The sequence below is a fragment of the Sinocyclocheilus anshuiensis genome, unplaced genomic scaffold (assembly GCF_001515605.1).
Source record: "Sinocyclocheilus anshuiensis isolate Anshui unplaced genomic scaffold, SAMN03320099.WGS_v1.1 scaffold58, whole genome shotgun sequence".
Classification (NCBI taxonomy): Eukaryota; Metazoa; Chordata; class Actinopteri; order Cypriniformes; family Cyprinidae; genus Sinocyclocheilus; species Sinocyclocheilus anshuiensis.
The window spans coordinates 1,752,731-1,771,604 of record NW_015547688.1 but is presented as its reverse complement, the minus strand read 5'-3'; the positions used below and the strand labels follow the sequence as shown (position 1 = coordinate 1,771,604).

The window sequence follows — 18,874 nt, the reverse complement described above, 5'->3', positions numbered from 1 at the left end:
GAGATTGAACATGTATGTATGGCCTATGTTTGGATTGATGCTAAGAGTTTAAGACAGTGTATTTGTATGCTTTTTAGGAGGACTCTTTATTGGTGAGGACACCACATCATTGTCCAGTTTGAATATGGATTTAGAGTTATTTTTGACGTGAGACCATAACTAATTCAGGAACCCTGGTATACATTAATAAAAACACTGACAGCAAACTCTAAATTTCTTATTAGCAATGATTGACTTTTATTTAAGCCTCTCTGTTGGTAATGTGAACTCTGTACCTGTTGTGTTCCACTTTTAACAAGCATGACAGCTGAATAACTACAGGAGAAATTCACATGTGCTGTTTCACACATTATTGAGATTGCTTGAGGATATTCCCTGAGATGTTAAGTGAATGTTTAATATGTACAGAATGTGCTGAAGAAGATGTGCAGAATTTAAAGTAAACATCGGTCAGTAAGAATCAAACTGACACATGTATAAACACAATCTGGTTTGTTCTAAAAAATACCTGTAGGTGAAAATGAGAACTATAGGTGACAAACCTATGTAATCAACGCACGCAGATTCCCCGCAAAAAGACAGAGTATCGGACAATATAAAGGACTCAGATCCCACTGTATCACGCAAAATCTTCACAGTTCTTAAATTCCTCAATGAGCAGAAGTTCACGCAAAGAATTATAGTCATTGACTTTACACGCATTTATCCATTGGTCAAAAAGTATATCGAACTTAGGTATCGAAAAAGATGGTCCTACCTCCCCACCAACACCAAGAGGGTGTGCACCTGTGTTAACCGAAGTAACTGAATCAGTATCACTATTATCTGCTCAACAAAGCAAAATTAAACGGTTATCTCAGATGAGCCCCCAATTTATGTTACAAACCCCTGCTAAGTTTCAGCACAAAATGAAAAAGGGGAATGCAGCATAAAGAGGACACGTGAATCCAAATGCCAAACGAAAATATTTATTTAACATAAAGAATAACATAAATGGAAACACGTATCCAAACAAGACGACGAGGAACACAAATGAACATAGAATAACTAGCAAAAACAATATACTTCCCCAAAACACGGGGCAGCTCTAAAGCATAAAGTCAATGAAAGAAAAACAAACCAAAAATATAAGGATTAACAGAAAAAGTAATAAAACTTGTTTGCTGGTGGATCTCCTGTGTCACTTCAACGTCCTTTATATAGGGAATCAATCACTCATTACATGAGACGCAGGTGCACCAAGGCGGACCTAAATAATCAGACTCAAGGAGAAAGATTAGGAGAGACATGACGTCACATGAAAGAAGATAATCAAGGCTTAGGCCGTAACAACTGCCTTTATTACGACAGGACAGATCAGAACTGTAAGGAAGCGAAATGGGAGAGAGATAGTGAGGCAGGATCGGAAAAGGTCCTCAAGTTAGGATTCGAACTCGGGACGCCCATAGCGCAACTTCGTTGTATGTCGGCGCAGTGCCCACACAGTGCCCTATCAGTGCGAACTCTATTTGAATATATTTTAAAATTGGTTTAATTTATTCCTGATATGGCAAATCTCATTTTTCAGCCTCAATACTTCAGTTGTCAGTGTCACACGTGTCACATCCTTCAGAAATTGTTCTAATATGTTGATTTGCTTCTTAACCATTTTGAATGAAATGGTTCTAATGCCCCTAAGTGAATGAGTCTGTATAACTTAGACAAAAATGTATGAATTGTGTCACTGTCAAGCATTGTACTGTGGGCTGATCTGGTCAAAGATTGTGCATGACAGAAGAACTAGTGTCATCCCATTTGGATGTGGCTACATGATTTCTTCTGATTTGAGGTGCTTGAACATCAGCAGGGAAACCCTAGAGTGACAGACCTCTGAGAGGATGTCATTATTGTCTGTGTGGATTGAGTTACTGTACTGCTGAAATGGGTTTCATTCATTTTCTATCGCCAAGTAGGGGAAAAAAATCCTCATTTGGGTTTAGAAATGGGGAATGTGGTGGAAGTAGTACCATGCAAGAGAACAGAAGCCATTCAATGTGCACTATATTGTAAATGGTCTCATATATGTTGCAGCACAGGTTGTGTAGTCTGAGCTGTGCATTATTCATAGATGAATTTCAAAGGCAGTGCTGTGTTGTATAATGCACTTGTGACCTGAAGACCTGAATGACCTGAAAGACCCCTTTGCAAACCAAGAGCAAGCACACAGCAGACTCATACAAAGGGTGAATACATTCACTCATGCTCAATCATAAAACACAATGCATTATAACCTGGGGGTGTAAACTTTTTAACAGAATGATCATGTGTATTTTTTTCTTATTTTGTTTGCCTTTCAGATACCGTGGAAGATACAAAATATGTATCTTAATATAACAACATCCCTGATCGTCCTGTTCAAGAAGTTTGTTTGCCTATACTTTTGACTTTGATGAAAACATGCAAACGTGTTCCAGATTTGAAACAACTGCATTCACAATGTAAATGTACTATAGCACACTTTCCAAAAACAATAACTGTGAAATTTGTGTGGAAGTAACAGAAACAGTTTTGTAGACATTCTTCTGTCATATTAGCATGAGCAATGATGCCTTGAAGGTGTATTGATTTGGTCATAGTGTGTATCCAATTTAAATAGATTGCAGTTGAATTCTCATCTCTTGGGAAATATATTCTGATACATTTCTAAATCATGCTCCTAAAAGGAAAACTGCCCATGGGCAAAGCATGATGCAAAAAGTAAATACCATCTGAACACCAAGGCTTCATTCTGAATAATTTACCAAGTTTACAGTATATTCTAGATTTGCACCTGAGCCGCATTGATGCAACCGCTCAGGTGCAGCATTAGTAACGCAGATGAAAAGATCTTGTAGGAATGTGCATGGAGAAAGAATCACTGCACGTTCTCTCTCTCTTGCAGTGAAGTGTGAGCCTTTACCACGATGTGGAGGAGGAGCCTTCATATGTGAGGGGGAGTGAGGGAGGGAACGCAAAGAGAAACGGAGAAGCGGAATGAGAGGAGCTGAAGGCTGTTCAAGTACTGTTGCATTCTGCAAGCACCTCTAGCTTGCCTGGACACCAGAAGCTTCTCAGTATCACAATGAATCTAAATCGTGGATATACAGTCAATTCTCATCCCATAAGCTGGTAAGTAAAAACAACTGATTGGAATTCTCACACCAGCATCAGATTCTAGGATGTTGTGTTGGCTCTCTGGCATTCACAGTTAGTACACATTTTCCATAACATCTCAAGAATGATGTTTAATGTATGTATATTTCTATGATGACCTTGGATGTTTTATCTTTATTTATCTGAAAATAATTTTAGACTGCAAGATGCATTTATATTATATTACACACAATGCATCTACGCATTACGTTGTTTCTTTGTTTAATGTGTCTGTATACTCTATTTAATGTTTATTTAGTATATTTATATATGCTTCATTGTGCATGCTTCATTACAACATTTTTCAATATATTTTAATGCTATTTTTATGTCTTTGTCTAGAGGAATGCAGTTCATGTACTGAGATGCTTTTATTTGGCTCTGAGTTCATGAAAGTTTGACGTAATTAATTTTAAATGGTAAATGAGTTTAAAAGGTGGTTAGAGAGAGACAGTGTGAGGAGGTTTGGTGCGCCATTTGTCAAGTGACAAAACGGATGCACTCCGTGACTGTAACCAAAGGGATCAGTTTAACAGCCCTGCTTCTTGAAGGACACTTCATGTTATATTCACTGGCAGCTAGTCAGCTGGCTTCACATGAAAGACAGTCAGGTGTGTTTACAAAGGGAATTGTTCCCTAACAAAGACGGCAAAGCAAAGAAGAGATGCCAAATGCCAGAAAAGCAAAAATATTCAACATTTGTCTTGCCAGCACCGACTTAAGTGGTGTCTCTGTCTCTTAAAGCTAGAACACACATGCTTGTGTGGTATAAATCTATAAATAATCTAATCCCTGAAATTATTTCTACAAAAGAGTCTGTACTGACAGATCAATAAGGCTGAAGCACAATTCACTAATAGGGGATTCCTACAGTGCTAGTCTGCTTTAGAGCCGTCATTTCTGAAAACAGAGTAAAAAGAGAGGCTCTTAAAGCTACTGTTGAGAAATAAATGCTTTTGAGAACACTTCATCTATAGTTAATAATACACATCCATTTCTGACTTCCTCTTTACTCTCAATTACCTATAAAGTCATTGCAGAAGTGAGAAAATAACTGTAATGAATGTGTCCCGGAGAGCTATACCTCTCAGAGTAAACGGCTTCCTGTTCATTTACCACTATAATGGTCTTACTAAATAATGAGTCACACTCTGTTCCTGCTAGACAAAAAAAAAGAAATGAATGAATAAAAAAGCTCAGCAATATCATCCGATCATCCAGTTTATGTTGTTTCATCAAACAAAACAAACTAAAGTAAATGCAATTGTTTTAGAAGAGGGTCTAAATTTTAGGAGGTCAGCATTTTCATTATATCATGATGAATTCTGAAAGACAGTCAGGTGTGTTTACAAAGGGAATTGTTCCCTAACAAAGACGGCAAAGCAAAGAAGAGATGCCAAATGCCAGAAAAGCAAAAATATTCAACATTTGTCTTGCCAGCACCGACTTAAGTGGTGTCTCTGTCTCTTAAAGCTAGAACACACATGCTTGTGTGGTATAAATCTATAAATAATCTAATCCCTGAAATTATTTCTACAAAAGAGTCTGTACTGACAGATCAATAAGGCTGAAGCACAATTCACTAATAGGGGATTCCTACAGTGCTAGTCTGCTTTAGAGCCGTCATTTCTGAAAACAGAGTAAAAAGAGAGGCTCTTAAAGCTACTGTTGAGAAATAAATGCTTTTGAGAACACTTCATCTATAGTTAATAATACACATCCATTTCTGACTTCCTCTTTACTCTCAATTACCTATAAAGTCATTGCAGAAGTGAGAAAATAACTGTAATGAATGTGTCCCGGAGAGCTATACCTCTCAGAGTAAACGGCTTCCTGTTCATTTACCACTATAATGGTCTTACTAAATAATGAGTCACACTCTGTTCCTGCTAGACAAAAAAAAAGAAATGAATGAATAAAAAAGCTCAGCAATATCATCCGATCATCCAGTTTATGTTGTTTCATCAAACAAAACAAACTAAAGTAAATGCAATTGTTTTAGAAGAGGGACCGAAGGTCAGCATTTTCATTATATCATGATGAATTCTGACAGCCAATTAAAGCCTAATAGGACATGTCCACATTTCTGCATGAAGAGGATTAGTCACCTATACTCTGCATACTTCTTTTTTTTTTTATTGTCAGCTGGTTGTGTCATACTTTTAACACGCACTTTGTCAGCCTATTAGGCAGCACAGCATTACATTCGCTAGCCCAATTCCCTGAAATCTTTAGCTTTTTCTCACTTAACAAATGCTCTTTGAAAAGCTTTTGTGATTTCAGGTTTGCATTGTTTTTCTAGAAGTCACCTATTGCATTTTTATATGTTATTAATAAATATATGTATAAAGAATTTATTTACATTATTTATAAATCTTTCTTCATCACTATTATTGGTTTGTAATACTAGTGGTGCTCTCTAGAATATCTAAACATCCTTGAAACAAGAACAACCATGCTTGAGAAGCTACATGATTTAATATATTAAGATTTTTCAGACAATATATCTTGAATTCGGTTTTCCTTCACCCCAATTTTTTTAAACGCCATAGCATTTTTTTCTAGTTTTAAATCTACCAAAATGTTGTAAATAAAGTTCATTCAACATATATTCTCTGAAAACAAGTCTTATCTCACATAATTTTGCTTCTCAAATAAATTGATCCTGTTTTTGCAGTATAATCTGATTCAGCATGTAGATCCCCAGAAATTAACTATAGTTTGAAATGGAAAAAAAAATCTACATTAATATTAAATCAATCAAATCAATCAAAAACATATTTACAGTTCTATAAAATATTATTTACTGGGAAGATATTTCTATTCCCCAGATAACTATATCATTAAAGCTGTGTGCTTGTTAATGTAAAAGCTAAAAAGTGTGTTTTTTCTTCTTCCTCTTTCCATAGCCTGATCAATAATTGAAGAGGAGAAATCGATGTTGACTGTTTCTGAGCAACACCTATTGGGACATACTGTGCGATTAACCACTGGTAGGCAATTGCATTCCTTCTCATTTGCCAGGTTAAACCAACAACAAAATGCCTAATATAATCCTGCCATAACCCAATGTATTGCACTCTATTCAGTCCACGATATCATGCCACATTGACATTGTATTTTTATCCCCAAACAACTCTCCACTAAGATGAAAATGAATTTGTCCATTTTCATTTCGATTAGTATTCAACCAGATGGAGACATGCTCTTCATATCTTGATGAGGCCGGTACATTTCCCTTAGAGAGGTTATGATAGCTTTCTGAAATTGATTTTAGTCTTGACTCCATTTCATTCTTCAATCCTCTTTGTACTTGCACCAGCTTTCAGGATCTTTTGTAATCACAATGTACTTTTTTCATGTTCATCTTGAGGTCCGATCCTCCTGATATTTGCTCTCAGTGCGGGTCTAGCTATATGGTTTTTCACAAGAGCTTTTATATCTCATCATGCTGCGATTCAGATTCTGGAAAGATATGTGAGATTTTCAACCATGCACTTTACGTCAAATCCTCACATTCTTCGTGAGAGGAAAGTCCCTAGTGACTCTATGCACCAGTGTCTAATAATTTATGGCCTTTTGCAGGGCTCTTCATGTCTTAAAATGTCAGATCCCGAGGACCTGAATAAAGCCATGGGACACTGGAACGCCTCCGAGAGCTACCAGCTCAACCCAGCCAGTGTCATTGTGTCTGTGGTCTTCTCGCTCATCTTCCTTCTGGGGACTATTGGGAATAGTTTGGTGCTGGCCGTGCTCCTCAAAAGTGGGCAGGTTGGGTATAACACCACCAATCTATTCATCCTCAACCTCAGTGTAGCCGATTTCTTCTTCATCATCTTCTGTGTGCCTTTCCAAGCAACCATATACTCTCTGGAGGGTTGGGTTTTCGGGTCCTTCATGTGCAAGGTGGTTCACTTCTTCATCAACCTCACCATGTACGCTAGCAGTTTCACTCTGGCTGCAGTGTCTGTGGACAGGTGGGTTTCTTTAGCTATAATTAAATAATTGATATATTTTTTAAGAAAATAAACTCTCTTAAAACACTTTTCACACTCTCACTGGTTTATTTTATTTAGCTAATATTATGCTAATATGTACAGTGTATATGCATACATCACAGAAAATTTGTTATTGTTTTACTTTTATTTATTTCAGTAATGCTTTGTGTTAAAGGAGACATATTATGCCCCTTTTTACAATATGTAATATAAGTCTCTGGTGTCCCCAGAATGTGTCTGTGAAGTTTCAGCTCAAAATACTCCACAGATAATTTATTATAACACTTTGAAAATGCCTATTTTGAGTGGAAGCAGAAACTGCTTTTTCGTGCCTGGCTCTGTAAATGCAAATGAGCTGCTGCTCCCCGCCCCCTTTTCCAGAATAGAGCTGCACCATTACAGTTTGGACCTGCTAAAAACATCTGTTTTGGTTCTGATTATCATGTTTATCGCGCTGAAATCATGCATTTTAAACCATACGAGTTTATACTTCTGATATACGGTTTTCTGAGTGCACACATCCGAAGCACACGGACAGAAAGCGGCTGTCACGGCATGTGAGTACTAAACTAAGTTCTCATTCACACACAAGTTTACGTAAAAAAAAACACATGGGACCTGATTAAAGCACTTAAAACCTGGAAAAGTCAGATTTTCATGATATGTCACCTTTAATGGCATTCTGTGATGGAAATTCTGGTTGAAACTTTATTAACTATGTTTGGAAATAAAACTGCCATCTCCTTTGTCTTGTAAAGGCTAATTTCATAGCTAACATTTTATGAATCCTAATACACACAATTAAACTATATTTTCACAATTTGGGCATAATTTGAAAAATGTGGAAATGACAATATTCTGTTCTCAGGTGATATCCACATTTATTTATTTTTCTTTGTTTTCTGGGGGAAAAAACTTTATTAGGTGCAAAATTTCTCAGTGAGTTGGAGATGATGCGACAACTATGAAAAAAGAATGAAAATGTATATGGATTATTTTTACACAATAGATATAGAAATGGTTTATCTTTATTCTTTGTTTAGAATATCATGAGTTTAAACACATACTCATTCATTTTTATGCAGGATTTTAATTGTATAAAATGACAAGTCATGATCTCAGACAAGGGAAGTAGCACAAGTAAATAAAGATGGCATGGTAAAAAGTATTAATGTGATATCCATATGACAATCAGAAGTAAATTAAAATCTATTCGTTTTAATAAAAGTTGTAAACCCTTGGGACATAAAAGTTAATGACCTTTAAAGACAACCAAGGCATGCTGATTATACGTAACATTAATCCTGTCAGGTGAAGTTCACACTAGGCTTAATAGCATCATGGCTTTCCTTCACGTAACATTTTCACTGTAGCTCCATGGGGTCTAAAACGACATCCTAAAGCAGAATTTAACAGCGTTGTAATTGGTCAGGGCCAGATTTGTTATTTAATTAAATGGATCGCCTGAACACAAGAAAGTCTTGCAAATTGCATCAGCAAAGGTTGGAGTTTAACTGCATAAATGTCAGTGGAGTTATCGCCAACGACCCACTTCATTAATAAAACACCTCCAAAAACCTGCAGCCCATTATTCCTGTCTTTACAACGAAACAGTGAAAAAAGAAGCATTAGTAGCACGGTTGCACCCACCCGTATCCACTTACTGGTATGTTAGCTAAAATTATGTAACATTAAGGTCGAACTAAAGCACCAGTGACGAGTGGGACTCGTGAGCTGACCCCGGAGACAGCTGAATGGGAGAGCCAGCCAGCCTTTTTGCTGAAATAATGGCATAAATGTAACAAGGCCACCTATATGCCCCAGTGTAATATGTTACTCTCAGCCTGAGCAACAGACCCACTGCCCTCCATCCCCACTCAAAGTGTTTACCTTTGAAAAAAGCATGTTAAGTTTCCTGCTCTGTGAAAAATGGTCCAGGGCTCAGTGGAAGCTGAGAATCCCCTTTGGCAATTACCTCATCTTTAAGTAGTAAACAACAAGACACATTCATCTTGTGCACCGAAACCTCTGGCTATATTGATCATATGGTGTTTCAGGGCAAACTCAATTTCAGGATGAACATTTCCTGTGTTTCTTTATACATGACTACAGAGCCAATTTTTCACAGCTCCATTTGAAAGGTGGGTTTCTTTTTTTTTTGCAGGTATCTAGCCATCCGTTACCCCCTGCGCTCCAGAGAATTGAGAACGCCGTGTAACGCCATAGTCGCGATGGTGGTAATCTGGGGCCTGTCGCTTGTTTTCGCCGGGCCTTATTTGAGTTACTACGACTTGATTGATTTCGAAAACAGCAATGTGTGTGTGCCTGAATGGGAGGAGCATAACCGTAAGGTTCTGGACACCTGCACCTTTGTTTTTGGCTATGTTATTCCCGTGCTCATCGTGAGCCTGTCCTACACACGCACCATCAAGTACCTCTGGACCGCGGTGGATCCTCTCGATGGGATGTCGGAGTCGAAACGAGCCAAGCGCAAGGTCACCAAGATGATCATCATAGTCACGGTGCTATTTTGCATCTGCTGGCTACCGTACCATGTGGTCATTTTGTGCTACCTCTACGGAGACTTTCCCTTCAATCAGACCACCTACGCCTTCAGGCTGCTGTCCCACTGCATGGCCTACGCCAACTCTTGCCTCAACCCTATCGTTTATGCCCTGGTGTCCAAACACTTTCGGAAGGGCTTCAAGAAGGTGTTCAGCTGCATCCTCAGTAAAAAGGGACGAAATAAGGTGCACGTGGTCCATGTGGCCAACACCGTCCCCAGCTTCGAAGCGGGATCCACTGAAGTGTCTCAAATGAACGAAGAGAACGCCAGACAGAACGAGAACGAAATGGTCAACCGCCCACTCGCAGAGCCGCAGGACACCACTATGACTATAACGCTACCCTTCCAGAATCAGCCATGAAAATAAAGCGCATGGCTAATGATGCCTTACAGAAGCCTTATTAAAAAACTCAAACCGAGCCGGAGGATTTCAGCAGCTTTGATCGACATCACCATGGTTTTGCATTTACGGAGTTCGTAGTTATTTAAGATTCAAATCGCTGAGCAAATTGAAAACGTACATTCAATTTGGTTGTCGTACAAATGCATCTTTGTGTTCTGCTTAGTTGTTTTGGTTCCAGTGCTAAATTATGCCTTATTTACGAAGTACTCTTTCTTTTTTAAGGAGCACTGTATGTTTGTTTTCTATTGATGTGTTACCCTCTGAGCATGTTTCAATTTAATGCTGTGATGACTATTCTCCTGTGAAAATTTGTTACCAATTATTGTGCGTATGACACACTTTAATATCTGAAGAGCCCTGTGTCTTTATGTGAGCAAAGCTGTGATTTCCTACTGTGCATGAAGCTTTGAAGAGGACTCTTTGATTATGCTCCTCAGCTTCGCTTAACAAGCTCTTTAAAAAATATGCTTACGTTAAGTACTGTATGTTCTTGATTTTACCTCTGTTTCCAGCCTCTGATATTCTCTGCTGTTTTAGAAAGTCTTGAGATTATTTAATTATATAAATTACTACATTGCAAAAGCCCTAAAAACAGGGTTATACAGAAAATCTCAGATTACAGACAACCAACAGTTTAGTACGTATGGTTCTTGTGCTGTCTTAAAGGAATATTCTGGATTCGGTACAAGTTAAACTCAATCTACAGCAATGGTGATATAATGTTAATAAAAAAATATTTTGAACAATACCTCCCGGGTTACAGTGAGGGGCCCACAACTGAAGTAAATGGAGCCAGTATTGGGGACGTAAATGTTAAAATAATCACTGCGTCAATAGTACAGCCACAAGATATTTTCAATATTCTTTTAGTGTGGAGGAAATACTTTCTAACCTTTTCTGTGTAAAGTTATATCAGTTTTTTCAACATGACAACATCTAAAACTCTAAAACAACCATAAAATGAAAGCAAAAATTAACCATAAGTGATGAGAACAAATTTACAGTTCAAATAACACAGACGTTTTAACAAAATTGTAATGCTTATATGAAGTTATAAATGTAACATTTGAGCTGTTAAAGTCTCAAAAACTGGCCATTCAGCTTGGACATTTGGAAATGTCTCACCATAATCTTGTTTTTGCTTTGTCTTAAGAGAGAGAGAGAGAGAGAGAGAGAGAGAGAGAGAGAGAAGAGAAAGATATATGGCTAAATTATTTTGTGATAATCAAAACAAATGCTGCAGATTGAGCTTAGCTTGTACAGAACCTGGAATATGTCTTTATCTGTCTTCAGTTCATTCATTATGTATTATGTACTGTAGCTATACAGCAAGTGCTATGTTGGAAGTTTTGAATTTGATGTTGACAGTGAATTTCAATAAAAAGTGCATTGATAATCCTCTTGGACCAGCATAATATTTTAATATATGCAAATAAATGACCCCAGTGCATTTAGCAGTAGCCTGAGTAACCTTGAACCACCCTTTGGGGGATGTTTCATACTAGATCAAAACTTTATTTTCCCCTGGAGGCTCAATAAGAGAGCTGCAGCATTAAGTCAAAATTAAAGTTTAATGTCTTCTATTGAAAAAACAACTTGAAGCAGAAGGAGTGAGGGAAGCACTGATGCATACACCATAAATGACAATAAGTCGAGATGCACTTCTTAAGTTATTACAACAACAAGGTGAACAAATCTTTTTTTTTTTCTTAGCTTTTAGAGGCTTCTTTCAAATCATCCTCAATCTTATTCAAGGCAGACTTTCAAAACTTCATAAATTATAATGTTTCATCACTTGGAGAAGCTAGGTACTTTGGTAAACATTACAAATCAGCCACTAATTCCTGCCTGATGCACTGAGTTTATGTTTATTAATCATGGACATGGGCTATTTATTCGTATTACACTCTTTGCTTTTTGAAAATGTAACAGCAAAACACTGCACATAAATATGAAACAAACCAGTCATGAAAATTTAAAAAGCTTCAATATTACAAGCAGCACTCATCAGTAATGCAGCATTAAGAAAATGAAGCCTCATTTGGCTTGTTCTGCATATTAGTTGTTGATGGCGAATTCGAAAGCTTCCGTGCACAATTAAGTATCCGCTGCCATTTCTGCATATTTACAGCAGTTAGTTCATCCAAGGATATTTATTTAAGCTCTCAGTGTCATTAAGGATCACTTAGCGTTTCTGTCAAGCTGCAGAATTAAGAAAACATTTCCTAATGCTTGACGTAATCTGACAATATGAACGTCAATGTCAAACATATGTCTTTGATCTCACAGAAAATAAATAAATAAGTTAACATCTTCACACAGAGATGGATTTTTGCCAGTTTCGAGATCATGAGGAGCTCAACATAGCAACCTCTTAGCTTTAATATATTCCTCTTGGCACTCCACTGTTTCCTGAGAAAACACCAATAATTATACCAGTCTCTAATATGCTAGTATACTTAATCAATCTACTTCATGTCGTGTCATGATTTATGCTGGGTCTAAATCAAACATAGACATTTTTTTCTGAAATGCATAATTTTTTTCTGAAATGCACAATGAAAGAAACACTTACCCTTGAGTAACCATTTTAATATTTCTCCCTATATACTGAGTAGTCTAAAAATATAAAAACACTTCAGTGTTCCTCATAACTTAATTACATCTGCTGTAAATTTCAGTTACATTGACTGTGGCTTACATAACAGTGACATCACAAAAAACAGGGTGCATATAAACACACAAACTACATAATAACACTTATTTTGGCCTTTATTAACAGCAGATGAATAGGAGATCCTGCAGGAAATTGAGGCAGATTTATATTACAAAGAGAAAAGCTCATACAGTTGTTTGTGTATTGTACATCAGTGAATTATGGAATTATGCTGTAGACTTGGATAACTGAGATGGTTCATGAACTTTAGATTGAGTAGATGTCAACTTTAATGAAATGTGATGTGAATGAAAACAAGGCTCTGAGGGATGGTCTGTTCAATTGATTGTACAGGGCTAATATCTTGTAAACCATTAGTTCTGATCCTTGAATTTGATTGGCTGAATACAGTCAAGAGTGCTGATATACAGTCCTATATACAATACTAGTAATTTTCACTATCAGTCTGTGTATTATTGGTAGCGATTTTTCAGTGAATCTTTCTACGCATGGCTATTCCAGTAGATGGAAGGAAGTCTATGAAATCATGCAATCATTCACTCAATGATTCATTTAAAACACAGATTCATTTAGAAACAAATTAATTATGAGTCAGTCATTGAATCATTCACTCAACTGATTCATTTAAAAAAACAGATTTGTTCAGAAACAAATGAACTATGAATCAGTCATTGAATTATTCACTGATTATGGCGTTATTTTAATGACAAATGTCGAGCGTGAATCTCTCCGCTCGCGCGCGGATTTCTTTTGCTCTTGCACAAAACCGGACGCGCGCGCTCAGATACACACTGCTCTCGCCCGGAGAGAGTGCGCGCACTTAAAACGTGTCTCTCCTCTCACTCAAACTGTGTCCTGTGCACTCTCAAATCTCTGTGCTCATGCACTATAGATATTAATTCTTCTCGCACCTGAATTAAACGTTGTCAAAGGTTATCATTATGCGCATATTATCAAAATCAGAACTGAAAACAAACACTGGATTAAAAAAAAAAAACTCCCAATAAATGTCCAAGCAGCGATGCTATTAGAGCATTTACTGTATTATATCTTGCATCATTTACATCTATTTTTGCATTTGATATTGATTTGAGGAGTTGTTACTTATTACTGTCATTATACCAACTAAGAATTTATTGCAATGATTTTAAATTCAGTTGAGGTATCTGACATATTATGACATAACATTGATGTTTTATATGAAGTCTTTAGAGCCATAGGCTATAATATGTTGTTTTTAGATAAATTGCTCAGAGACCAACCAGTTGGACAGAGGTATTATTTACAAATCATCCAAGCACCCAATTCCCAGCCATTTCTATAGGCTACATTTCATTAACATTGCTAAATATTATTAAAGTGGAAATAAATTAAAGGTCCATCTTTGATTGTCAAAAGAATTCCAGGTTCAGTTCACTCAGCCAATTAGATTTCACGTAGTATTTTCATCGGTCAGTTGTGGAGGTCTGATTGGTTTAAGCTTTATTTATATAGCGCCTTTTAAAACAGTGTATACAAAGTAGCCTACATAAAAGAGATATAGTAAAACAAAGTAGCTACAATAACCAGTTTATGTTAACACAAAAATACAACAATAAAAAAATCAAGGAAAGGCACTGCACAAATCTGTTTTGAGACTACTTTTTAAAAGTGGATACTGATAACTTTTGACAACGTTTAATTCAGGTGCAAAAATAATTAATATATATAGTGCATGAGCACAGAGATTTGAGAGTGCACAGGACACAGTTTGAGTGAGAGGAGAGACACGTTTTAAGTGCGCGCACTCTCTCCGGGCGAGAGCAGCATGTATCTGAGCGCGCGCGTCCGGTTTTGTGCGAGAGCAAAATAAATCCGCGCGCGAGCGGAGAGATTCGCGCTTGCGCATTATATTAATGTGCTTTCGCGCTACAATAATGCGCTCTCGACATTTGTCATTAAAATAACGCCATAACTGATTCGTTTAAAAACAGATTCATTCAGAAACAAATTAACTATGAGTCAGTCATTGAATTATTCACTCAACTGATTCGTTTAAAAAAACAGATTCATTCAGAAACAAATTAACTATGAATCAGCCATGGAACCCTTCACTCAACAGAATTGTTTAAAAAAACTGATTAATTTAGAAACAAAATAAATATGAGTCAGTAAAAAAATCATTCATTTGAACGATTTGTTTAAAAACAAAGATTCTTTTAGGAACTAAATAACTGTCAGTCATGGAATCATTCACTCAACCAATTAATTTAAAAACACAGATTCATTTAGGACCAAAACACCGCTACTGTTTGATGTTTGGGTTTTATTCCACTTTGACATCGTTTGGAATTCTTTCCGTTACCACAGAAAAAAAACAGACAAATTAACTGGCAGTATTGCATCTAAAGTGTAAATTCCTCTCTACAATTCTTGTTTATTGAACTGTTGTTTACAGCAACCCTCAAAATCGTGCAGCTATGTCTGTCCCTCACAGCCTCCTTTTTACTAACATCAAATTAAACATGACGTCAAACCTCACTATGGTCCATCGTTCTCCACCATCCCCTGATCAAGAAACCACTCAAATCATTTACATATTTGACTCAAGGTGCACTTAGACGAGATTCTTAATTAGACAGCCAAGCCTGAGATAGCTTCTTCATTCAAGTGTAATTATTTGCTGATGACATCTCAATAACAAGATTTCAGGGACATTAACAGCAGCTGAAGTAGCAAAAAGAAAACAACACACACACACACACACACACACACACACACACACAAATAGCTAGGTTGTGGGCGCATGTGGACTTGTGGGTGTTAAGTCAAGAGAGTAAATTACTTTGTGCTGTTCCTGCCACTCTGAAATCAATAACAACAGCTCAGCTGTTCATCATCTTTCTGGTGACCATATAATCCATCACACCATAGTATATGCAATAAACATCTTGCCAGGCACACCCAGTAAAATATGTGATTTAGGGGACTCTTTCTATTAGGGCCACTTCTGTGAATCAGATTACCATGGAAAGGAGATTAATATCTGTCTCTTTTGCCCATCTTCAGGTGCTTAATAGCATTTCCTGAAATGGATGGATAATATCTACTGTGTAAGATTGCTATTTGTATCTAGGGACAGAGTGACAGAGCTAGGATCTCATTTAGAAAACTCTTAAATCCAGAAAATGAACAGATTTTTCATCCTCCATCATACAGATCCAACCCTACATAATGATACCACTTTCAATATTTAATCATTTTAATATTGTTCCTCTAATTTGCACCTCTTGATACATGATTAAATAAAACCTGCTCTATACTGCATCTGAAATCACCTCTTTTCTTTCACTCTCTTCATTATAATGTAGCTGAAAGGAGAGCTGGAGGATGGCGTGAGTTCACAACAGGTCACAGGTTTTATCTACAGTGCTTTTATTCAAGTGTTTCAACATTTCTCCCCATTATTTGGTCATTTAACGTGACTGACTATTTAACTGACTAGCACTAATGGTATCACATGTGCTTCAATGCCGGTGGGTCAATTTATGTATTTCTCTAATTAAAACCAGGTCATAGCTTTACACATGCCATATCCGTTCTCTGCTATATATATATCAGTTTTTCTTTTTGGAGAATGGAGGAAGATTCCTGTGAAATTACAGTTTAGGAATGGTTTGTTGTTAATAAACTTCAATCAGAGTCCCACAAGCCATTCACAGCCTCCGCATGTCATCAATTGTATGCCGGTGTAAAATGTCGAAGTCTTATCAAAAGCACCCCAAAATGCCAGAACGCGTTCTTCTGATCCAGATCCAGACTAGAGTCTACTAAAGTGTGCCGTGACAGAGTAGTGCAGCTTCTGGCATCATCTGTTGCTCTATCGGCGGTTGTCAGGCATGCCTATACTACCCATTCCTACTCTCTAATGAAGCACAGCCCGTGGGAGCATGGCAGGGCTTTTGTCACAGTTTCAAGGCAGCAGAATGTGCCTCATCAATCAGACAATCGATTCAGAACCGTGGGTGTGCATAAGTGATTAAGAGTCTATTGAAATATAAGCCACTTTAAGTAATGTCTTGTCCGAGTTCAGCTTTACAGGAGACCTGATTTTGCTGATAAAGGAGCTTGCTGATTATTAATAGGGCTGGCAACACAATTAATTGAAGTCATTATTTGTTACTATTTGCAACTATATATTAAGGGGGTCATGAACTGCCTTTTTATTATTTTGTACTGTTCTCTGATGTCCACTTATAATGTTTTCTACATCAAAAAACATCATAATTTAGAAGTATTAGGCTATTTTCTGTCCTGTTTTTAGCCCCCCTCATCAGAAGTAAACGCCCACTGCTATGATTGGCTAATGTGTATGTTTGACAACTCACATCCTTCCTCAATGGACGCTGCAGTGATTTAGATAAAAACACATAAATACTCAGTACATATCAAACGATCTGTAATAACAGACAAAGCAATAGTGACCGCATAATGAAAACAGTTACTCACACTTGTGTGTTGCGACATTACTGTCGGTAAAATATAGTCGACACAGCATCGTCTTTCCATTTCAATCTTTCTGAAAATCCCGCGTAGAATTGTATCTTATTTGTAAATGAATCCATGATCAAATGAAGTGAACAAAAGACCAAGTTCTTACTGATGTGGCATGGAACTTCATTAAAAATAAAGTTAATCCTAATGTTAGGATCAGAAAGAAAGCAATTCAAAGGCTGTTTTTCCACAATTTGGCACTGCACATCGTCTTATTTTCGGGGCCATCTTTATCGTTTAATTTCTGTGTAGACCAGCGTTTACCTCTCTCGTCTTACATACTATGATTGCGAATCGGTGGGCGGGGCTTAACAGGCAGTGCTGTAGAAGTAGGCGTTGATCTTCTTCTGCAGAGGCGGGGTTTATCCACACTATTACATCATAGAGTGGCACATTCCACAAGCTCTCGTTTTGGCAGACTGCCTTCAATATAAGCTGTTTTTAGACTAACAAGAACGTTTTGAGTCCTGAAACTTACAGGATGTTTTTATAGTTAAATGACCTCTTATATGTCAAAAGATCAAAGAAATTTTGATTTCTCCGTTCATCATGACCCCTTTAATATATGCTAAGAAAAGTCAAGGTAATTCAAAGATATATGTTTGGTGTTTGGTTTATTTCCATAAATCACCAAATATAAGATTATCAGTGGCCTACAGTCTATAGCAACCCAATTTGCAACCCACTTCTCCAAACTTTCTCCATTTGACTAATCTGGCTCTGACTGTGGTTTGTTGGACTGCTTTCCATAACGGCTTTTTTGTGAAGGTCTTCAGAAATGTCCTTCCTTTAAGGAATGGTGCTACAATCAGAGTGCTATTACGTTCACTCTGAAGGTGCATTCATGCAGAATTGGCATGAGATTGCAAGATTACGACTTGGGTTAAAAAAAAAAGCATAAAACACCCGTGTAGAACTCGTAATTACAATTTGTAAATTCTGAATTTTCACAGAGATTTGACTTGTACCACCATCAAGTGGAATCACTCAAAATACCAGCAGCTCTAAATGAAGTCAAGCCATTTTCTTGTAATATTTCTATTTAATAATTAATATAATTGACTACTGTTTATATCTTAATAATCCATGGATAATTTGATGATAATGGAAAGGCATACGTCTGTGAACCCTCTGCCCGTCCTGTCACGGCCATAGAGACCGTTTGCGAACCCCCTGCTCATCCTGTCACTGCTATGGAGGCCGTCGGGGAATCCTCACCCTGTCCTGTCACGGCTGTGGAGGCCGTTGGTGAATTCTTTGCTTGCTTTGTTTCGGCCAAGGAGGTCGTTTGTGAACTTTTGTCCTGTCCCGACCCAGCCAAGGAGGCTGCCTCTGAACACTCAGCCTTGTCTATCAACCCCAATGTTCTGTCTGTGTTGTCTGTCTCTGCTCTCTCGTTGTTACAGTCTCCGCCATGGTCTCCTGGTCGGGGTGGTTCACCGGGGGGGGTTCCGGTTCCCTCTGCTCCGCCGTGGTGGTCTTCTGCTCCGTCGTGGTGGTCCTCTGCTCCGCCGTGGTGGTCCTCT

The 18,874-nt window shown here is 37.5% G+C and overlaps 1 protein-coding gene across 1 annotated transcript; it reads left to right on the top strand.

The window, feature by feature from the left end:
• The first annotated feature begins 3,094 nt into the window (after positions 1 to 3,094).
• Positions 3,095 to 10,099, top strand: LOC107703387 (galanin receptor type 2-like). The gene is made up of 4 exons (XM_016505994.1): positions 3,095 to 3,147; positions 6,081 to 6,164; positions 6,757 to 7,148; positions 9,334 to 10,099. Exons 3-4 carry the CDS (start codon positions 6,775 to 6,777, stop codon positions 10,094 to 10,096), a joined length of 1,137 nt encoding a protein of 378 aa, XP_016361480.1. The 5' UTR covers positions 3,095 to 3,147; positions 6,081 to 6,164; positions 6,757 to 6,774; the 3' UTR covers positions 10,097 to 10,099.
• The last annotated feature ends 8,775 nt before the right edge of the window (positions 10,100 to 18,874 follow it).

Coding starts and splice junctions, on each gene's coding strand:
- LOC107703387 (XM_016505994.1), top strand. CDS start 6,775: ATGTCAGATCCCGAGGACCTGAATAAAGCCATGGGACACTGGAACGCC. Junction 7,149..9,333: donor GCTGCAGTGTCTGTGGACAG/GTGGGTTTCTTT, acceptor TTTTTTTTGCAG/GTATCTAGCCATCCGTTACC.